At 46.4% G+C, this 23,543-nt stretch overlaps 2 protein-coding genes across 2 annotated transcripts; one reads left to right on the forward strand and one right to left on the reverse strand.

Annotated features, from left to right (window-relative positions):
• Positions 1-4,014, forward strand: Htra2 (HtrA serine peptidase 2). Its single transcript, XM_053743289.1, is given in 17 exon segments — positions 1-191; positions 194-256; positions 259-294; positions 297-338; positions 341-481; positions 484-542; positions 544-575; positions 686-762; positions 765-889; positions 975-1,116; positions 1,119-1,165; positions 1,424-1,460; positions 1,666-1,748; positions 1,750-1,771; positions 1,930-1,999; positions 2,727-2,822; positions 2,920-4,014. Coding segments are annotated over 17 exon segments (1,356 nt in total). The 5' UTR covers positions 1-73; the 3' UTR covers positions 3,086-4,014.
• Positions 3,224-23,497, reverse strand: Loxl3 (lysyl oxidase like 3). The gene is given in 16 exon segments (XM_047522560.1): positions 3,224-3,780; positions 4,187-4,249; positions 4,252-4,297; positions 4,400-4,473; positions 4,476-4,535; positions 4,615-4,730; positions 4,832-5,075; positions 5,273-5,435; positions 5,568-5,735; positions 5,981-6,135; positions 6,271-6,451; positions 6,673-6,892; positions 19,173-19,387; positions 20,066-20,229; positions 21,820-22,147; positions 23,429-23,497. Coding segments are annotated over 15 exon segments (2,259 nt in total). The 5' UTR covers positions 22,136-22,147; positions 23,429-23,497; the 3' UTR covers positions 3,224-3,706.
• Between the last annotated feature and the right edge of the window lie 46 nt (positions 23,498-23,543).

Below are 23,543 nucleotides of genomic sequence, written 5' to 3' on the forward strand. Positions count from 1 at the left end.
CGCTGTCCGCCTGCTAGCGTCCGGGGCACCGCCTCTGAGTAGGGCGGGCGAGGAGGCAACCGAGGCGGAGCTGATGGCTGCGCTGAGGGCGGGGCGGGGTGCAGGCTGGAGCCTCCGGGGATGGCGGGCCTTGGGGGGTATTCTCTGGGGTAAGGGACCTTTGTTGACCCCTGACCTACGGGCCCTGCTGACGTCGGCACTCCTGACCCCCAGGCCCGGGTGACTTATGGGACCCCCAGTCTCCGGGCCCGATTGTCTGTGGGGTCCCTGAGTCCCGGGCATGTCTGACGACTGGACCCCGGATCCTCGGGCACGAGTGACTGCTGAGACCCCAGATTCCCGACCCAAGAGTCCTCGGGGACCCCTGGAACCCGCCCGCGCATGTGGCTGGCGGTAGCGCTGGGCGCTGGGGGAGCTGTGCTGCTGCTGTTGTGGGGCGGCGGTCGGGGTCCCCCAGCGGTCCTTGCTGCGGTCCCTGCTCCGCGCCTACCTCACCCCGGAGCCAGTACAACTTCATCGCAGACGTGGTGGAGAAGACGGCACCCTGCCGTGGTCTATATCGAGATCCTGGACCGGTAATGGTGGGGTGGGGTAGAACGGGAGGCATCCAAGCCGTGGGCCTGAGGGCCGGTGAGCGGGAGGAACCGGAGCTTCCTCATCTCAGTGGTTCTCTCTCCTATTCCAGGCACCCTTTCTCTGGCCGGGAAGTCCCAATCTCAAATGGCTCAGGATTTGTGGTGGCTGCTGACGGGCTCATCGTTACCACGCCCATGTGGTGGCCGATCGGCGCCGAGTCCGTGTGAGGCTGCCTAGTGGTGACACATATGAGGCCATGGTCACAGCTGTGGATCCTGTGGCAGACATTGCCACGCTGAGGATTCAGACCAAGGTGGGGTTGGAGTAGGCTAGGTCTGGTTGGAACTATTTGCTTGCTTTTATCTCCAGATGACAGTCCTCTCCTCATTCTTCATTAGGAGCCTCTCCCCACACTGCCCCTGGACGCTCAGCTGATGTCCGGCAAGGGAGTTTGTTGTTGCCATGGAAGTCCCTTTGCACTGCAGAACACGATCACATCTGGAATAGTCAGCTCTGCTCAGCGTCCAGCCAGAGACCTGGGACTCCCCAAACCAATGTGGAATACATTCAAACTGATGCAGCTATTGATGTACGTGAGAAATGACAAAAGAGATTGGGGGTGGGAAAAGAGGTTGTGTGGTACAGGGACCAACTTATGACCCTATATTCAGAGGTTGGGGCTGCAAAAATGTAGCCACTTATTCATGGACTGGGAGAGAAGAGAATTTGGAGAAAGTGCCTATATCCTGGTTATGTAGAATTACATATAATTCTACATAGAATCCCTAGAATTCTTAGAATTTAAGAATCCCTAGAATTCTTCCATGTTTTTTTTCTTGTCCTGCAGTTTGGAAACTCCGGAGGTCCCCTGGTTAATCTGGTGAGTGTGATATCCTTTCTTCTAAGAATCTCTGCCTCAAGATAATGAGAAAAGGGTATTTTTTCTCTAACTTACTGACGTCTGGCCAAGTTTCTGTACAGTCTTTGTTGCCTATCTCCCAGTGCCCCAGCCATATTCCCTCAATAGTCTCTGCTACTTCTGTTCAGATGTTCCCATCCCCTACATCTATTTGGGTTGTGTCCCTGCAGGATGGGAGGTGATTGGAGTGAACACCATGAAGGTCACAGCTGGAATCTCCTTTGCTATCCCTTCTGATCGCCTTAGAGAGTTTGTTACATCGTGGGGAAAAGAAAAGTGAGCTTGGCTTAGAGGCAAAGGGGTACTTTTAAAATGGTGGATGGGATATAGGGAGGGGCATTCCTTGGGACTTACTGGGGGAGGATTCTGTTGGAAGGAGAGGGAGGGGAAGGAAAGGTGTAGCTGAGTGGGACTTACTTATCCCCCTTTCACAGACTCCTGGTTTGGAATCAGTGGGGGCCAGCGCCGCTACATTGGGGTGATGATGCTGACTCTTACTCCAAGGTATGAGCTTTAGAACTAATAAATGTAGGACCACCTGGTTGAAACTGTTTGCGTATTCTCATCTTCAGATGACAGGTCTCTTTTACCCATTCTCCCTTGGAAACTTCTCCCCACCCTACAGTGATAAGCTACTGATCCCTCTACTGAGCTTTGTTCTCACTTGTGTCTTAGTATCTAAGATGAGCTGCCTCTCACTGTCACAACTTGACTTTTTTATACTACTCCATCTTGTGTCTGTTACTGATTGATTCCATCCTGTTACTCTTGCGATTTAAAGTTTTCAATCCATTAATCTGGCCCATAATGGCCATTTTCCACCTGTCTTAACAGCCTTCCAGATTTGACATCTGTTACTTTCTACAGGACTACTTTGTGTCAGCCAACCTGATTCCTACTCCTTTGTCTTTATTTATGCTGTTCTTATTTTATATAAATTATCAGACCCATCCTTGTAGGCTCAGCTTGAGTTCTGCTCCCCCTTAAAGCTTTTCTTAGGATTCTAGAATGACATCAGTGCTATTGACTTAATTCCGTGTGTGTCATTTGGAATCAGTACTCTTTTATGTACATATTGTACTTCTTAACTGCTAGAAGGCAGAAAGGGAACTGCCTTCATATCTGTAGTACCTAGTGTATGTCCTAGCCATACATTTGCCAGTGTGTTGATGAGAGTCTTGAAGTGAGAATGCCTGGGTGTGACTGAAAAGGGTGATCTGTGTCCTTTCAGCATCCTTGCTGAACTACAGCTTCGAGAACCAAGCTTTCCTGATGTTCAGCATGGTGTGCTCATCCATAAAGTCATCTTGGGTTCCCCTGCACACAGGTGAAGGAGAGACTGCTCTGTGAGTTGGGGTGGGAGAGGTGTGCATGTGTCCTTGAAGTGAACTGTCTACTCCCTTTCTCTCCATCTTTCTTCATAGGGCTGGTCTACGGCCTGGTGATGTGATCTTGGCCATTGGGGAGCAGCTGGTACAAAATGCTGAAGATGTTTATGAAGCTGTTCGAACCCAATCCCAGCTGGCAGTGAGGATCCGGCGGGGACCAGAAACACTGACCTTATATGTGACCCCTGAGGTCACAGAATGACTGGATTAGTAAGAGTGTGAGGCTCTTGCTCTGATTCCTCTTGGCCTTCCTATCCTGGGTTCTGAGGGCACCTGGACAGAGGATTCAATGAACCAGTGGGGGGCAGGTCCCTCCAATCACCAGCACCAATTCCTGGGCTCTGAAGAATCACAAGAACACTTTTTATATAAAATAAAATTATACCCAGCAACATGTTATAGTCAAAAATGGGAGGGGGGCTGGATCCTTCTGCCCACCTGAAGGCTAGAGGTAAAGCTGTAGCCCCCCCCTTGAAATTAGGGGAACTACAGGAGCTGACCATCCTGACCTCCTTATTCAAGAAAATTGGGGCTGCTGCCATCTCTTGTTCTGGGCAGTTAGGTGCTGTTCTTTGTGGTGTGTTCTGCTTGGTGCTGAGTCCAGGAGCAGAGATTCCCCATACTTTGCCACAGATACTGACAGCTGGCCTAGGAAGGGGGCAATAATTTCTGCTTGAAAGTTCCACATCCATGGTGCACAGGTGGATGGGTGCAGCAGGCTGTTGACATTGGGGGTTCTGTGGTAAGCTCCTGAGGTAATGGCAGCCTCAGACCCCTGCTGGGGGCCAGTGGTGGTTTGCAGAAGAGGGTGGTGGCCCGTCCTTTAGATGATCTGGTTGCTAGTCTGGCCAGGGTAGCGCTCGAACCTCCTGTTGGCCTCTTCACTGAAGGCATCACCTGCAGAGTAGACAGGCAGTGTGGGGGAATGCCCTACATAGGGGCAGGAAGACATCCATTCTGGGGAAGAGTTAGAATAAGTGGAGAGACAGGTCCAGAAGTATGTAGGGGCTGGGCATGGTGGCTTGGGAGGCTGAGGCAGGAGGATTGCAAGTTCGATGCCAGCCTCAGCAATTTAGCAAGGCTCTAATTTAGCAAGGTCCTCAGCAATTTAGTAAGACCTTGTCTCAGAATAAAATATAAATTTTTTTTTTTTGTGTGTGTGGCTCAGTGGTTAAGTGCCCCTGGGTTAAATCTCTGTTACTAAAAACAAAAACGAAATGAAACAAGTGCATGGGAAGATGCAAAAACCACTTAGGGAAAGTGGTTCCCCCATTCTTCCTGTGGTTTTTCTTCCATCAAATACCAATGTGGCAGTTGTGCACCCAGATGCGATGTCCATCATATTTGCAGTTACATTTCATTGCGTGTTGGTGAAGTCACTTTCCGCTACTTCAAAATTTGGGTTGATGACCACCTGTTGGTTAAAAAGGCCACTTGACCCAGCTGCAATTCTCAAGTCCAAATATGTATAAAATACCCATCCCACCTGCCATCCGGGAGCCCAGACTTCAGGCACCTGGAGAATGTAGTTTCCTGGCTTTACATCTGTGATGTCAATCCACTGACAGTCGATGTCATGCCTGTAGAGATCCAGCAACCTACAGTGATGCCCTGCTCTCCAAAGTTGGCACACTCATACCTCTTGGAGACATCTGAAGGGATTGGCATATGTCAGTAAAAGGAAATGCTGAGCTTCGGAGGTGCTGAAGTATGTTCTAGGCCCCAACTCACCCTCCTGACACTCAGTGTCTTCTAGACAGAAACTAGCTTTGTGGCCCTCAGCCACCTTGGTGCCGTTGGGGGTCAGGATATCATAATGAGTGAAGATGTCCATACTGTGGTAATGCCTGTGGGAACAAGGGGATTCCTGTTTCTTTCCCTGACTCCAGCAGGCTTGCCTCCTCCCCTGTAGCCTTGCCCTTCTACTTGTTACTCTCTGCCCTCTCACCCATGGCATTCATGCCACACCCAGGAGTGGCGCCCAGCCTTGGGCCTGAAGTCTGCTCGTCCCAGGTTGTGGATCTGGGAGGAGAATCGGAGCAAACGCCGATGGCCATAAGGCCAATTGGCTGAACGGGCAGAGCTGGCCAGGCAGTTCTCTTCTGCAGCACAGTACAACATGTGCAGAGGCCGGTCCTCAATGTAGGCGGTCTCCTGCACCAGAGCTGAGTGCAGCAGCAAATCCGAGGCAGCTGCATGGGAAAGGAAGAAGAGTGATGGGAGTCACTGCTGAGGGGCAGGGACAGATGGGGGTGCTTCCACTCCCCCTAGTGTGAGATTAATTTCCATGGGGAAGAAATACCCCTCCAAATTATTGTCCCCTTTCTCCTTACAAAGATGTGGCCCAGAGCCTCCCTTCCTTACTTGGGGCACCCTAACCTTCACTCACTCTCAGAACAGATGACTCCAGCAGTGAAGCGGGTCCCTGTCCTCTTGCAGGTGATGTGGGTGCTGTGATGGGCACATTGGTCCAGGGACAGCTCAGTCCCTGTGCAACGTACTCCACTCATCACCACCTCAGTTATATTCCCTGAGTCCCAGTACCAGGTTTCCTGAAGAGATATGTAGGTGTTTCTGTGAGGCCCCAGGATCCAGCCTTGTGTGGGCCAAGGGACTCACTTCCTTAGTCCTTTGCCCAAAACAGGCTTTGGATACGAGTTTTGCCCTATCCCCTTACTACTTACCTGCAGGCCGTGGTTGGCGTAGCCCAGACCAAGTTGCCTACAGGCCACCATGGCCTCCAGTGTTCCCCAGTCATCCCCACAGATGAGGCCCCAGCGAAGGTGCCCAGGTCCCCCTACTTGCACCTCAACTCGTCCCTCATGTCGGCTGCGGCCCCCACTTAGTCGGATCTGTAGTGACAGAATAGAAGCACTAGGGGAAGCTTTTGGGGTGGGATGGTGGGGTCTGTAGTAGGCATGTAGCTAGAGTGGTTCAGAGGCCCAGAAAAGGCTAGCAGGTGGTGGGGTCAGGTAGGAGCTGCAGGACAGCAGGGGCATGGGGCAGTGCACTGGAGGTCATCAGGCTGTAGAATGGAGGTCAGGACCAGATAAAATGAGAGATGAAGACCTGAACCAAGGTGGGAAGTATGGTTGACCTTGGTCTCTACCCCAGTGTAGGGTAGATTGCATCGCACTCCAGCATCCTGGCTATGGGAACAGTCCTCAGCTGTGATGTTCTTATAGGGACACTTCCAGAGGGAGGACTCCTGGCCAGAACATCGAACTTCACTCAAGTGGATGGCACCCATGCCTAGGGTAAGAAATCAAAGTTCAGGAGTTTGTAACCAACCTTCATTGCCCAGGGGACTCTATCTTTCCAAGGAATATGCCCTGGAGAATGTGAACCTCCTCCTTCCTTCTCCCTCCCATCTTCCTGCCCGCTCACCCTGCCCCATGCGGGCACCACTCAGAGCCTCTCGTGCACTGCCAAAGCCCAGCTCCCGACACACCACACTGGCTGCCTGCAGATCCCACTTGCGGTCACAGACTGTGCCCCATGTGCCAGCCTTCAGGACTTCCACCCGGCCCTCTCCAGGGTGGGCTCCACCCTTTAGACGCACACGTGCCTGTAGAGGGGAGAGATGTGCCCAACAGAGGTGAGTGGAAACAGCCTGGATAGGGCTAAGTAGAACTTTTGATGGGAGGGAGTAGGTGGTGTCAGGTTTGTGGCCCACCCCCTGGAAGGTTCCTCTCTGTCCTCAAAGGTCAGGGCTGTTTAGTGGGAGGGGGTTGGCCAGGCTAAAGGGTTTTCCACCTGGGCTGGGAAACGTCAGTCACTGTCTCACACACCTCCCCTGAGGCTTCGACTGTGTTGCTTCTTCTGGCCACTGGACGCCGTGTAGAGAGGGCCCGGCACACAGCTCACCACCGCAGGGGCCCCCCCAGGGCACCTGGTGGTTTCATTGGCACGATAGAACTCCAGAGAACAGAGGGAGAGGTGGGCTTCCGTGCCCACGCACGCCACCCCATGCAGACCAAAGGAGTGTTGCTGCCGCTGGGCCAGCAGCCTGGGGGGACAGGAGTGAGGTGCAGTAGGGTAAAACAATGTTCCTGCCTCTGTGCCCACAAACCTTTGCCCACTCCATTGCTCCACCATTCCCACAACCTTTCATGACCACGTATTTCCTCTTTTTTCCCTTCTGTGCTTCCCTTGAGAGAGACACAGCAATTGCCAAGAGTGTAGGCTGAAAGTGCCTTAACTACCCAGACAGGAGGGTCCTTGGGGACCTTGTGTAGCAAAAGACCCTAGTGGAAGGATTGCCGGTCTTGACTTGCTTGACAGAAACCTTGTTTGCAGTGGCTTCCTAAAGGAGCTGGGAGCTTAGGCTGCTATGCCAACCAAATGGGAAGCCAGGACTATACGGCTGGAAGCAGTGGAGAGTGGCCAACACCAATGGGAGCCTGAATAGCCAGAGTGAGCAGAACTGTCTATCAAGCTGAGACTGAAGTAACTGAGCAAGTCAGGATGCACAGGATGAGGAAGTCTTGGATCTAAAAGGTTTTCCAGAGGTCAGAGGGGCTTCCAGGTCAGAAGCTCTGTAATGCAGAATATAATGAGCAGTTATAGGAAGGACAGACTAGATAGCGGCCACAGGAAGGACTGGTGGCATACTATAGTGATGCAGCCACATCAATGTTCATAGCAGCTCAATTCACAGTAGCTAAGCTGTGGAACCAACCTAGGTGTCACCAACAGATGAATGGATAAAGAAAATATGGTACATATACACAATAGAATATTACTCAGCCATAAAGAAGAATGAAATTATGGCATTTACTGGTAAATGAATGGAACTGGAGACTATTAGCTAAGTGAAATAAGTCAAGTCCCAAACCCAAAGGCCAAATGTTCTCTCTGATATGTGGATGCTGCATCACAATGGGGGTGGGAAGGGAGGATGGAGGTTCACTGGATTAGGGAAAGGGCAAGGGGATGGGAATGAGAAAGACAGTAGAATGAATTAGACATAACTTTGCTATGTTCATATATAAATACCCAACCAGTATAACTCCACTTCATGTACAACCACAAGAATAGGAAGTTATACTCCATGTATGTATGATATGTCAAAATACATTCTACTGTCATGTATAACTAAAAAAAACAAATTAAAAAAAAAAGAAAAAGGAAGGACTGGTGATGGCATAAGCAGGAATAAAGACATATAAATGCAGGACAGACAAAGCTGCAGGGATCACATGGTCAGAGAAGAAAGGTGGATGGGAATAACCGTGACAAAGATAGCCCAGGACCTGAGCTGAACTGTAGAAGTCTTTAATGAGGTAGTCCATTGCTTCTACAACTTCAACCCAACAATGTCCCTCACACATCTCAGCAAGAAAGTAGGACTACATTAGAGATGGTAAAGCTTGGAAATACTGCAGAGAGATGCTTGAGGAGGGGAAGGAGGGGAGACTTTGTGCAATGAGAGATTGCAGTGAGGTGTGTGGAGAAGAGAAGTACCCTCAAAAGCCACACACCTGTAATCCAGACACTGAAGGTTAAGGTAGAAGGGTTCAAGGCCAGCCTCAGCAACTTAGCAAGACACTGCCTCAAAATAAAAAATTAGAAGGGCTGGGGATGTGTAGATGCAGCTCACTGGTAGACTGTACCTGGGTTCAATCGCCAGCACTGCCAAATAAATAAATAAACAAATAAAGAGAAGCACCCTCTTTGCAGAACACTTGGGTGGATCCCAGAGATAGATGGAAGCAGATTGATGGAATGGATCTGTGAGGCGGATCTGGTGGTGAATTATTGTAGTAATATGCCCTATCAATGTAAATGGGAGGAAGGAAGGAATATGATGACTTGAAACCATTTGCTAGGAAGACAAAGGAAGGAGGAAAAAAATTTGTAACAAAATAGACAAAGGAAGTCTGAAAATTTTACAGAATATCTTGGGAAATTCAGGAGAAATGGATCCTGAAGATCAAAGAGATAAGGTACTCCCTCAAAGTCCAGTTGTGTTGCAAATAAAAGTCAGAGAGGCCATCAAAGGAAAAAAGTTTCTATATTCTAAACTCTCTAGTTCCTGTTCCCCACAACAAACAAAATAAATAGAGCAGTGTATGCTTTAATGTTGGGGTCAGGGAAGTCCAGAGTAGGGCCATGTTAGGCAAAGATGACTCTAAGTTAAGAAGGGTACTGCAAGAACACCCTCAAATTCTGAGCTATTTTGCAACCACTAGAGGGAGAAACTGGGGAGTAAGGGATACCAGGAGCGAACCAGAACTTGCTTAGGCAAGGAGGGGACAGTAAAAGAGATGAATTCTGTGTACCTCAATCACTGCCAAAGAAGTTGTCAGGGAGACTTAATTTTAACATGCAAACTACCTTTTGGAGATAAGTTAGAAGGAAGGGTTGGAAGTTTCCCATTCCCTTGACTTCTTAAGGAGCATAGGAGAAAATTATGGAACTGGGAGCCTAATTGGGTGAACTGGGCCAGAGAGGCAGGGAATGTAAATCTCATTCCAACCCTGGAAAGGTTCGCACTCCACTTCAGGCGAACTGGTAGCATTTAAGAAACCTAGTCATAAAAAGGCAGGATGGGAACATTGAGCCCTTAGGCAAACTTAACTTCCTGGAGGAGAGGTAAGTACAGTGTCTGAAGGAGAAAAGTGCCAGTGTATCCACAAGAACTCACTGAAGGAGACAAATGTGGGACAACATGCACAAATTCTATGCATGGCACATGCCTGTAATCCCAAAGGTTTCAGAAGCTGAGGCAGGGGCATCACGAGTTCAGAGGCAGGGGGATCATGAGTTCAAAGCCAGCCTCAGCAAAAGCAAGGTACTAAGCAACTCAGCCAGAGCCTGCCTCTAAATAAAATACAGTATAGGGCTGGGGATGTGGCTCAGTGGTCAAGTGCCCTTGAGTTCAATCCCCATACTCACGCTCCAAAAAAAATTCTATGCAAGCTTAATTCCCCAGAGACTGACGTAGGGTCAGCCTTACTTAACAATTTCACAACCTGGAAGGGGGTTTGTCATGGCTCCTGCTCCCCCACCTCTTGGTCAGTTTTTTCAGCCAAAGAGGGCTCTCTTGCATCTATCCCTGACCACAGCCTGATTCCTCCAACTTCATGATTCTGTGCTCCCACTCCTCTCCATCCAGCCCCAACTTTATTTACCTCTTGATTGGCCCCCTGCCCACTCGGGATTTGGGTTTGACTTTAAGCTTGATGATTGGTCTGCAAAAATGAGAAAGACGTTGGTGGAAGAAGTGGTTAGATATGTGACCCAGGAGATGGAGAGGGTTATTTTCTGCTTCTGGAAAGGAACAGAGCATGGGAAGGGACAAAGTAAAGGGGGACTGGCCTTCCCCATATACCACTGAACACCACAGTGTGTGTACTTCAGGAACTCATGTTGTTCTCTGGATTCAGTGACAGTGATGGGAAATCCCATTATGGAAACACATGCAGAGAAGAGGAGGTCTGAGAGAAGGTTGAGGGAGGAGAGAGAATGAGAATGCAGGTGAACTAAGGGAGGTGAGGAGTTGGGGAGAGGGAGGAGGCATCCAAGTGGCAGAGGCTGCAGTCCAAGCTATTTGGAGGAAGTATAAAGATAAGGGACTTCTCAGTCATCCCTACAGTATTTCCTCCTCGTGTTTCCTAAAATCAAAGCTCACCCATTTGCATGCTTTCTTCCCCACCTTCCCCCAGGAATGGCAATTCTGCAGTCGCATTCCTAACCCATCATCTTGGGTTCTGGGATGGACATGGATGGTCTGTCATCCATCCATCCACCTCCTGGGTCCTCAGGGGAGAGCAGGAGGTCCCGGGGCTTTTGCCCCATTACCTTCCAAAGGACTTGGAGCGTCGGGCCGAGGCTTTGGCCGCTCGCTTCCTCAACTTTCTGTGAGGATAAGACAATAGTAGTCAGGATCAGTGTAGAAACAAATAGAAAAGATCGGGGCCATCAGGACCAGGGACAAGATTTTCTTTCCAACAGTCAGAAGGATTCCTGATGGCAGGATATTCTATCATCAGATACTCCTAGGGCTCTACCCTTCCTAGCTATTTGGCCTAGCTCATGGCTAGGTAGGGAAGAAGCAGCAAAGGCTGTGGATTCAGGATGAACAGTGTCCCAACACCAAGCCCCTCAGAAATTAGACTAAGACAAATGGGAAAATGGAACTCCTGGGTCCAGATGTTGATAGCAAACCTCAGGGGAGGTAGAGGGCAAGGACACCAGGAGTCTTAGGGTTGCCAGTCCAACCAGGCTAGGACAGAGGACTAGCCTAGGGCAGGCCTGATGAAGCTATCATTTTTTTCCTTGGGTGCTCTCTCCAAGGAAGACTTTTGGCATTGTTCAGTCCCAAGCTGTAAGATCATGACCAAGGACCAAGACTGGATAACTGAGGACATTAAATTGGCTTTATTGGGAAGTATACCTTTCCTCCTCAAATTCCAATCCCATGTGCTTTGGTCATTCACAAACTGAGCTCATCTTCCAAACTTACTTCCAGAGAAATAAATATTTCAGGATAATATTAATTGACTTATTTTATTCTTCAAGAGTTTGTTTGTTTGTTTGTTTTTGACTGGGGATCGAACCTGAGGCCACTTTACAACAGAGCTACATCTCTAGTCCTTTTCTATTTTGTGTTTTGACACAGGGTCTCAATAAGTTGCTGAGGCTGGCCTCAAACTTTGCAACCCTCATGCTTCAGCCTCCTGAGTCCCTGGGATTACAGGTGTGTGTCACTACATCCTGCTTTGAGGGATTTCTTTAGGTCTAATATCTTCACAGACAGAAACCAGGTCTGTTTTCCCCCTCATTCTCCCTTTAAATTTGAAGACTTTAATTATGGTCTTTCCATCTGGTCTAACTATATATAGATGAATGCATGTCTTGTCTGTCTGCTCTTACAAGTTTATGAAATTCCCTGTCATCATCTTAGTTGTCCTCTCTTTGAAAGTGTTCCTATTCTGCCGTTTCTTGTGAGAAGTCATATTTTGTCATAGTGTTTTGGTGAAGGTGCACTAGGATTTTAATATATGCATTTTATTTTTTTTTAGTTGTCAATGGACTTTTATTTTCATTTATTCTTATATACGGTGCTGAGAATGGAATCCAGTGCCTCATATACGCTAGGTAAGTGCTCTACCACTGAGCCACAACCCCAACCCCTAATACATGCATTTTAAACTGGTTAGAAGTGTTTGGCATTTCCTACCCCCGTTTCTTTCTGAGTATCTGCTTAATTGGTCTTTTTGTCAAAACATCCAAAATGTCCACTATTCCCACCAAAGACTATATAACTTTCAGGTTCCTTTCTTGAGACATTACTGAGAGTTTAGAACCTTTAGAATCTTATAAATGTGGTATGAAACTTTTTCTCTTAATGTCTTTTTCTCAAACATGTCTAAAATGAAATACATTTTAGTATTTTTTTTTTTTTGACCAATGAACCCAAAGAGACCATCTTGAGCTCCAATGTAGTACTGAGAATTTAATATCTGGAAATTTAGAACTACCTCATGGGCTGAGGATATAGCTCAGTGGTAGAACATCTGCATAGCATTTGAGGTCCTGGGTTTGATTCCCAGAACTGAAACGAAACTAAACAAAAGCAAAATCATCTTCTCTAAGTTAAGGATCCTGTAAGGTAGGTGTGTGTGTGTGTGTGTGTGTGTGTGTGTGTGTGTGTGTAGTTTGAAATACTTTCATCTTATCAATATTAGATGTGTATCTATTAAATGTTTTATAAATAATCTGGTGCTTTTGTAGGATCTTTGCTCATATTTGTTTTGATGTAGATGTCTTCATTTGTAAATGTGTTTGTTTCTCCCTATCATTTCTTTCTCTCTTGAACCATCAACCTAAAAACCTACCTCCATCTGCACACCTTCTTCTTATTCCATCTAATTGTCTCTTTTCTAAGGCCATTCCCCACAAATATTTCTGAATTCCATCTCTTACAATTCTTGCCTTACTCATACACAACCTCTTTTCAACTGAATCCTTTTAAACATGTGCAAATCTCTGTTATACACACGTGCACACACACACACAAATAAACCCTCCACCCCACACCTCTCCTCTTCACAGCAAAAAACTTGAGTTGTCAGTCCTCACCTTTTCTTTTCTTTTCTTCTTTCCTCTTCCCTCCTTCCCTCCCTTCTCTTCCTTCCTTCCTTCCTTCCTTCCTTCCTTCCTTCCTTCCTTCCTTCCTCTCTCTCTCTTTCTTTCCTTCCTTTTTGTAGTTGTAGGTGGACAACATGTCTCTATTTCATTTGTTTATTTTTATGTGGTGCCAAGGATTGAACTCAGTGTCCCAAGTTTGCTAGATAAGTTCTCTGCCACTGAGTGCCAGCCCCAGCTCCAGTCCTCACCATTTCTATGTCCTTTCTCTCCACTCATTCCTCAACCCACTCTCTCTTATTTTCCCTGCCCATCATTCTACAATCATTGTTACATTGTTAAATTCAGATGACATCTTTTAGCCTTCATCTTACAAACCTCACCACCCATCTACTCTCCTGTCTCTTCTTTGGTTGCCATAATGCTACAATAGCTTGGTTTTATTCCTAATTTTACTTGCTCTTTGCAGGTTTCTAGTTTATCTTGTCCTTCAAATTTTCAGAACTCTTGACAGATGTGGTGGTGCACATCTGTAATTCCAGCTACTCCAGAGTCTGAGGCAGGAGGTTGCAAGTTTGAGGCCAGTCTGGCAACTTAGTGAGATCCTGTCTCAAAATGAAAAATAAAAAAGGGCTAGGGAGCTGGATATGGTGGCACACACCTGTAATCCCAGTGACTTGGGAGGCAAGGCAAGAGGATCACAAGTTTGAGACCTCAAGCAATTTAGCAAGATCCTGTCTCAAAAAGAAAAAAAAATACAAAAGAAGGGGATGTAGCTCAGTGGTAAAACTCCCCAGTATTACAAACAAAACAAGACAAAACAAAACAAAACACACACACAAAACAAAACAAAAAGGAAACCTTTGGTAAGTATTCTTCTCACTCCATACTTGTTGGTCTAATTCACATTCTACCTTGTACATTCCACTACCTCTTGGTTTTTCTGCTTAGATATCTTTTTTTTTTTCTGCTTAGATATCTTAGAGCCATCAAAAAATGTAATGTAGATCCAAAAGCAAATAAACACGCAAACAAATAAAATCCTCTTAGCAAAAGTCAGTCCAAAAACCTAGGAGTTAACCTTGACTTCTCCTTTCTTGGCTCCTGAAGTCAATCAATAACTAAGTCTTGTCAATTTTACTTCCTACATATCTATCCAATCCATTCACTCTTTTTTTTAAAAAATATTTTTTAGTTGTCAATGGACCTTTATTTTATTTATTTTTATGTGGTGCTATCGAACCCAGTGCCTCACACATGCTAGCCAAGCACTCTACCACTGAGCCACGACCCCAGCCCTCAATCCATTCACTCTTGCTTTTCTCCAAACTATTATTCAGAAGTGCAGTTGAAATGATCTGGAGTCACAGAACTGATCATGTCATCTCACAACCGTCCTTGTTAGAACACATTTTAACAACTTCCCATTATAAAGTTGTTAAAAAGTTATTATAAAGTCCTGAATACTTCACATGACTTATGAGGTCTTCTGTGATCTGGTGCCTAATTCATTCACCTTTGTATTCTCAGCACCTTGTGAAGTGCTTGGCAAAGAGTAGCAGTTCAATAAATATCTATCAAACAGAAAGAAGCTAAAGAATGACTTCTTAAATAGCACTGAAGCTCTTAGAGCCTCAATTTCAAAAGCAGTAAATAGTTCACTTATCTGAACATTCTTCTCTTCTAAAATTCACTACTTTCACATGTTCGAGGGTAGAAACACCCAAACAAGTTTAAAAATGATCAGGTTCTGATCTCACTGACTTCCACTAAAAGCCAACAAATCAATGTTTTTCCCTCTAAAGTGGGCAAAGTTGTTTATACTGTCTTGGCTATCTTTCATAATTGGATTACCTATAAGGATACTCCCTCTGTCTGACCAGACCTATGAAAGAAGATCTATGAGACATCACCCATCACAGAATCTCCTAAGGACTTTTGTAATCTCTTTCCCCGCTAAGAATGGCCTCTGCGCTTTAGCATATCGTCTTCCCCAGCTTTTAGATCCCAGATTCATTATGAGACTCAAATGTACAGTAAATATTCCTGCTCTGTGAAAATTACTTCAGGCTAAACATACCTGGGACAATTACAGGTTCTCTAACTTCCCAAGTCTGGTCCATCTCTAAAGCCCAAAGATGTCCGATTCTCTCAGGCAGCTTCAGAATGATCTTAGGTGTCTCTTCTCTCATTTCTATATTCTATTAATCTTACATCTATTCATTCCCCTTCAACTTAGCTGTCATTCTCCTAATAAACTTCATTTTTACAACAAACTTCTAACTAGTTTGCTGCATCTAGACCTCCCTCTCCCCACTCACTATCATACAAATTTTCAAAAAACACTGGTTTTATTTGATCACTGCCTACCCAAAAATACCTTTATTCTTAACCCTTTTTTCTATAAATCAATGGTCAAATCCTCACATGTGGCATTAAACATTCCACTTATGGTTTCATTCTATTCATTCTGATCTCTCAATATTCCTCAGCAAAAGCTTACTATTATCTACATACTATCTTCCAAGTATATCTTTTTCATTATCAACTCTGTACAGGTCAACAATGACTTTCATGTTGTGAAGTCAAGGGCTCACTTAGTACTCTTGTTTTTAGGTCTATCAGTGGCACTGATATAGTCACTCTCTCCTTCTTGAAGCTCCTTTCTTGGCTTCCAGGTCACCACACTCTTCTGGTAGTCTTTCTACCTTACCTCATTATTTCCATTTCCTCTTATCTTCCATCTTATCTTCTGGGCCTCTTAATACTTAAGCTTTCTGAGTTCCAGTCCTTGGATTTTTCCACTGCTTTTAATTTATACTTGCTCTCTGGTGCTGTTGTTCAGTTTTTGGACTTTTTATTCCTTTTATTTCCTCCAGTACCGAGGATTGAACCCAGGACTTCATATATACTAGGGAAGTGCTCTACAACTGAGTTACACCCTTAGCCCAGGCCTTTATATACTTTTATTTAGCTGAACTCTACAGTCACATATCCAGTGCCTTTTTCAGCCTTACCATTTCACTGTCTTAATGAACCTCATATTTAAAAGGTCCAAAACCAAGTGTCTAACCTCCATGCCCTTCTCCATCTCCAAGAAAACATGTCCCACTGTTTTCCTTGACAGAGAAGGCTAATACTATACTTAACTGAGGCCCCAAACTGTGGAATGATACTTAACTCCTCTTTCTCTTTCAGGATGGTGATTTTGTTAGCAAATCCTGTCAGCTTTGCAAATATACACAGAATTGGATCATTTTCTATCATGTCCATTGGTCACCATCACCTTTTACTTTTTCTACATGGCTTTCAAGAGATAACCTCTAACCATTTACCCTGCCTTTTTGTGCCTATTACCTCCCCTCCAGTCTATTAATAAAGCAGCCAAAGTAATAGGTTAAGAGCAAGTCGGATATCACACCTCTGTCCAAACTCTACAAGGGTTCCTTATCTCATAGAGTAAAAGCCAATGTCCCAAATAGCCCTACTTGGTCTGGCTCACCATCCCTATCAGCTCCTACCTTTTTCTCCTTTTTCACAGCTCCAGCACAATGGCCTCCTGATGAATAAGAATGCCTTTTTCCCCTCCCCCATTACACACACAGTCTCCAGAATCTTTTTATTTATAATCTCTTTCCCCCCCGCACCCCCCCATAAATGCTTATCTATATGTCTGCATAGCTTATGTCCTTAACTCCTTTAAATGGTTTTAGTTTTTATTTTGAGACAGGGTCTTGCTAAATTGCTGAGAGTCTAAGTTGCTGAGGCTGACCTCGAACTTGGAATCCTCCTGCCCCAGTCCCTGGGATTGGCAGGCATGTGCAACCTTGCCTAGCTCTGACCATTCTAGTAAAACTGCAGTCCCACTCTGACTTCTTCATTTCCCTTTCCTGCTTTATTTTTATTTATTGTACTCTTTACCATTCTTACATTTTATAATTTTACTTATTTTCTGATTCTCCCTTAGTCCATGAGATCAGGGATTTTTGTGTTTTGTTCATTGTTGAATCCCTAGTGTATACAACAGCACCTGGCACATAGTAGGGTCTCAATAAATAAACATTGGATAAATAAATCTCTAAACCTTTGTTCATGCTATTTTCTTCACTTGGAATGACCACTATTTAAGTCCTACTGTTCTTTCAGAACCTGGTGTTTGAATTAGGAAAGGGAAAGAACAAGCACAGAGAGTGAACACAGCCCCAAAGGATGACAGTAAAGAAGCACAACACAGAGTTGTTTTAGAATCATTTCATTTTCCAGACCAGATAAAGAATATTCCCCAGAGCTGAAGGAACTTTCAGATGTGTCTTACTGCCAAGGCAAGGAAAGTTTGAGGAAATATTGAAAAGATGGGAGATTAAATAATGCATTGACTTTCAAAAAATAAATGAAAGAAAAATCTACAGATATGTAACACTCAAGAATAATTTATTAAATAGAAAGTTTGTGAGAATTTAGGAAAAAAGATCCTTACAGATCTAATTGGATTTTGACAAAAATATACTCAAATCATTATGATTTCCTTTCGTGACAGAAAGAGTAAATTGGAAGGCTGGAGATGGCTATGAACATGGCGTATCTGGATTTTAGCAAAGACTAACAAAATCTCCCATGATTTCATTTTAGATAGGATGGCTAAATGTTGGTTACATCATTATAATGTTCTGTGTTTCTTCACATATCTTCACAACTAGTTATTAGAGGCTTGGTATAAATCTAGAGGAAATTTTTGCAAAAATTAGACTTTATTTATTTATTTGGTACTGGGGATTGAATCCAGAGGTGCTTTACTCACTGAGCCACATACACCTCCAACCCTTTTTATTTTTTATTTTAAGACAGGGTCTTGCTAAGTTGCTTAGGGCCTGGCTAAATTGCTGAGACTGGCCTTGAACTTGTGATTCTCCTGTCTCAGCCTCCCAAGTAGCTAGGATTACAGGAATGTGTCACCACACCCAGCAATATATTAGACTTTAGTTTTAAACATTTCAACAATGATTTTTACAGTCATCATGAGAAAGCCTGAAGGCATAGCTATCATGTCTGTCTACCAGAGAAGGTTGGCAGGGATGACAGATGGGAAATCATGTCAAGACTCAAGATTATCTCAAAGGAGCAGCATGAGATGGCTTTTAAATGATGTATCAAAGAAACTCAATAGGGTAAACTCAACATATATTCAGGTTCAAAAAGGCTGCTCTATCAGTGTTAAGGATAAGCAAAGATCTGAATTGGTTTTAGATGATACAAGTTCCATATAAGCAGTGGAATGTTACCTCAACAGAAAAGCAATGCAAATTTGAGGTATGCTTTAATCGACCATGAGCATTTCTACCGTACTTGCCCTATCAGACCACATCTGAAGTAGTGTACTCAGCGGAAAGTCATCTAAATGTCAAGAGACCTTTTAGCAAAACTGACCCAAGAGCTGAAGAAAATAAGCATTTTGGGCCTGCAAAATAGATTATAGAGAGACAGTGGAAAAAATTCCAAATATATGCATGGCTTCCAAAGTCTGTTTCTCAAAATGACCACTTTAGATGCTCTGAGGAAGGGAGACACTGTAAGCACAGAACCTTTACCAGGGTGATTGTTACCCTGAAAGCTAGGTGGAGAGGGTCGGGCGCCTGGGCCAAAGGATGGTCTGGAGAACTTCGCCAGAGTCCGGATGACTCGCGTTCACAGCAGCCAGAGCCGAGGGTGGAGCGGATTTCTCCCAGTGCTCTCCGATCCCTCCCAAATCGACCCGGTGGCAGGGACACCCTGGCTAGTCACCGACCCTTTGACCCGAACGTCCAGCCTAGCGCTGGACACACCCTGAAGCTGCCCGGAGCGGCGGGCGGCGCCCTCACGGAACTCGGAGATCGCGAGGCTCCGCGCGCTCCGAGGCCGCTGGAATCTGCCAGCCGATCGCTGACGTCACCGGCACGCAAGCGCCACCAGCAGCCGCTCCAGCAGTGCCCCGGCTGCGACGCGCCGGAGCGAGAACCTCACGGTTCCCATTTCAGATCTCCCTTGGGGAGCACTTCATGGTCCCACACGATCTCTTAGCAACAACCTCCCAATTTCTTCATTATTGCAGACCCCCACCTGTCCCCAACGCTTCGGACCCTCTCAGAGGTCTCTGAACACCATTCCTCCACGAACATGCCCCGGCCCCGGTTCGCTCCACCCATGCCCGCGCTCCTCACCTGTAGAACGCTGTGTTGACCCGCTTTTCTCCAGGGAATCCCAGCATCCCGCAGACCACGTGGCTGTTGTGGGCGCTCCAGCCTTTGTCACATACTTGAGACCAGCCATCAGGAAGCCTGACTTCAACCAGGCCCTCAGTCACAGGCAGGGGTCGTCTGCCCCACCCAACAGCTGGTCGAAGTCGCACTTCCTCTACTTGTAGGTGATGCTCTACCTGGCAATGGAACCACAAGTAGGGGAAAGAATCCCAGCAGCATTTCACATATATCCTGCCAACTTTAAGGAACCCCAACTTAGTGTGCTTGCTGTAAACCCAGTGGTGGGATGGGACTGAGACAGGTTGGGAAAGATGTCATGCCTGCTGTCAGTCTGAGGTTTGTGGCCTCTCCTGCAACCACAAGAGTGCAGGGACTTGCTGTGCACTGAGAAATGGCCAAGGGTGCCATTTCTCAAAAATGCTGAGGAAGGAAGACCTAGTTCTCCCTGGAGCAGGAGGAGGCGTTCCATAAAGGAAATGCCTTTGAAGGAGGAGAAAGAAAGAAGGGAGATGTTCCAGGAGAGCAGGGACATCTAAGAAGAGGGAGAGCACAGGATGCCTCTAGAGTGTCCTGGAATGAAGCTGGAGAAACTCATGCCAAGTTTAATACCTTGAATGCTAATGCTAATAAAAACCAGTGGATTATACAGCTCCTAGGAGTTCTATCATTTATCCCCTACCTCCACGCCTTCCACTAATCCAAATCACCACATAGGGGCAGCATAAGGGAACCTTTACCCCTTTAATACCTTTTCTACATAAAACCACCCTACAGCCCTTGCAGTCTGCCCATCCTGGTTGGAGTGTGTGTGTGTGTGTGTGTGTGTGTGTGTGTGTGTTGTGTATACTGCAGACCTCAATGACATTGGAATCTGAGAATCCAGGTAGGCGCTGATCCTTGCAGATGATGCCGGCGTCCTCATCATGGGTACAGTCACTATTCCCCCAGCCCCGGGAAGCACATTCGGTCACACTCTGCTCAGTTCCACTGCAGCTCAGATTGTCCAGCCAGATGCGGCCTATGGAAGGGGTGGGGGATGAGGGTAGAGAGAAGCTGAGGTAGGAAGGATGGGGTGACAGGGATGCTGGGGAGAGTGAATATCAGGCCCTCACTCCTGGCCATGACCTGACCATCCTACTTTTTTTTTTTTTTTCTGGTAGGAAAAGGGGTGGAGAAGGGACAAGGGACCACGGTGGGGAAAGGAAAGGGACATAAGATTGATGGAAGATTGATGGTGATCTGGGGATACTCAATAATTTAATAGGGTGAGTAAAAAACTAAGAACGAACACTAAAGTTCTAATCAGTTCTTACTCATTCAATGATAGCTATAATTAATCAAGTACATACTGTGTGTCATGTGTTTATATTACCATGTGTGTATATTAATTAACTATTCTTAGAACAGAGTTGCCAGAAGACCATTTTATATGCATAGAAAAGGTTCGGAGAAATTAAGTAAATTGCTTAAACCATATAGCCAATGTATGGTGGCTTAGAAATTTGGTCTATCCATGAGACCTGGAAATCTAAGATCCTTTCTCCTCATCCTGGCATTCTCCCATGTATTTGTCCTGTCTGTGCTGCCACATAGTGTCTTGTTCTTTTGTCTGTCTGGACCATATTGAATTCTCACTGACTTCCTCTTAGAATTGGGTGGAACATAAAGATTGTCTGTTCCTGACAAGGTGCAGGGACCCCATCATTCACACCCTGATAGAACTTACCCAGGATACCTTCCTCCTACCCACCAGTCTGTATAACCATCAAAAAAGTCCTTGTGACTCTTTATGACTTTCCTGGACCATGTCTGATTCAGTCCTTTCAGTCCCTCTGTCACATAACTATCCTTTCCCTATTTGAAGACAACTACCATGTAATTACTATTCAAGACCTTTTCTTTCTACACCAAACCTCCGGTTTCTTAAGCTACTCCCCCTGAAACTAGGTTTCTGAATCTTTCACATCTGGAAATATTTCCATTTCCTATTGTTTCTTTTAAAATGTGGCATCTGCATGGGACATCTTATTCCAAAGCTGGTCTAGCCAGTGGGAACTGGGGGATCAGCTGCAGGCTGCACTCCCTTCTGTCCATCAATTCCACCGTGGGTTCATATGGTGAAGCACCTCTGGGCTTCAATGAGCATTTCTCTTTAAGTCCGCCCCTCATCCCTATATGTCAGTTCCAGTTTGATTCTGTTAGCTGCAGTATCTGTTTTTACTTCTGACACTGGAACATCCGGACATCATTTACCAGTTCTCAGCTTCTCTTGAAAGCTGTACTTCAATCATTACAAAACTCTCTTGTATCTGGGCTGTCCTTATGCATTTTTTAAAACAATTATCTTTTTGCAGCAGGAAAGAACTTAGAAACCATCTAGTCACTGTACACATGGTGCATCTGAGGTTCACAGAAAGCAGTGACTAGCCTGAGGTCACAGTTCTAGAAGTAACTACATTGGCTGGTTTGTCGCCTGTGAGTTTACTTTGCACTAGCTGTTCTGGATGCCCTATGTCCCAGTGGCTGTGCCATTCTCATGTTCTCTTTCTTTGCACTTAGGTCACACTCTGGTAATACCTACGTTACGCTTGGAGCATTGCTCACCTACCTGTTCCAGGTCCATATTTGGCACTGTGGGTCCAGCCTGTGGCCTCTGTGAAGCCCAGCTCCCGGCAGAGGACATGAGCCGCCTGTAGTGTGAAGTCATCATCGCAAATAGTGCCCCATTCACCAGCTCGCTGTATCTCCACACGGCCCTCATAGGGTTTCCTGGGGAAGCCAGCCAGCCGGAACCGCAGTCCCTGGCTTCCTGCCTTCTTCTCAGGGCCGGTGGAAGGGGATGGAGACCCCGAGCACAAGCTGCACAACAGCAGGCACAGCAGCAGGCCCCATGGGCTCCACAGACAGATGCTGACAGGTCGCATGGCAGGAAACGCCTGGACACCCCAGAGAGAGTGTATAAAACTCAGAGTGGGGGTGGGGGTTGTGGGGAAGAAGATTCCCTTAGGGACTTAGAGACAGAAACTCACTAAATGAGGGAAGAGACACAGTCAAAGAGGGACACAGATTGGGGTGGGGGAAGGGGTTCTCTTTTGCTTTTGAAAATAATAAAACTCACAATTAGTAGTTTCAACCCACATGTGGTTCCCTAGTTCTGCCATCATCTTCATTTACCCCCCCATTCACAGTTTTAATGTGCTTGTCAAGAATGGTCAGGATAAAGAAAGACTGAGAAAAGACACACAGAGAGGAAGACCCGGACAGACAGGATGTGAGAGGAAGGGAGACTGTGGGAATGAAGTGGGCAAAACAGAAAGACAGGGGAGAGACGTTGAAGATGGATAGAAGGTGACAAGAAAAAGAACCGTGAGCACAGTAATGGGGAGTGAGGGAGAGAGAGAAGACATGTGAGGAGTGAGGAGTGGAATTGACAAGATTCAAGGAGCAGGCACAGGAGGGATGACAGATATCCCTATTTAGCCAGACAAATGCCAGACAGAGAGCTGCAGGAATCATGAAGAGAGGCAGGCGAAGGGGTCCTAGGAGACCCTCAGATCTGGGAGCCCCTGAGTGGGAGTCCTGCTGTGCAGATTCCTATCTAGGCAAATTTCTGTCATTTTCCCAGGCAGGGAGGGCAGACACCAGAGTGCATGGAGAAAACCCCCTCCCCAGCACACAGACTTTCATATGCCCTGCAGGGTCAAGGGGCCCAGAAGTGCTAGGCCTCATGCTGGGCAGGGGATGGGGTGGGGTAGTTCAAGCCTTCTGCCCAGACCAGTGTGGCTGTCACCCGGCAACCAGAGGGCAGGGTGCGCTCTACGCTCCTTGCCCAAGGCCTTCTCTGTCCAGGAGTGAGAATAGCCCCTCCACGGAGAGGGGGCTCCCTAAACATGCTTCCCCCAAAACAGACAAACAGCTCAACAAGACAGCTTTGTTTTGGGAACCTTTGGCTTCAGGGCCCAGGGGTAGGGCCTCACAGAGGAAACCCCCAACTTAGGGCCCCCCCAGCTGCCCCACATGAAACACCCTGCAGCCCCCACCCTCAATATTTGCTGCTTTCCCCACTCTTTTTGTGTCTCACTCCCTTTGACAATAATAAAACTCTCAGTTGGTTGGTTTTCCCGACTCCATCCCGCACCACCCCTTTTCCCTGGTCCCTCCACCATCCTCTCCATCCCAAATTCCCCTTCCTCAGGCCAGCAGCTTGCCTCCCCTACCTTTGGCTGGGCAGGGCCCTAGGGACTGGGAGAAGAGTCCTGGTCCTGAAGATTAGTGCTGGGACTTCCAAAAAAAAAAAAAAAAAAAAAAAAAAGTGCTCGGCCAGGGGAGACT

The sequence above is a fragment of the Sciurus carolinensis genome, chromosome 13 (genome assembly GCF_902686445.1).
Source record: "Sciurus carolinensis chromosome 13, mSciCar1.2, whole genome shotgun sequence".
In the NCBI taxonomy this organism is placed as follows: Eukaryota; Metazoa; Chordata; class Mammalia; order Rodentia; family Sciuridae; genus Sciurus; species Sciurus carolinensis.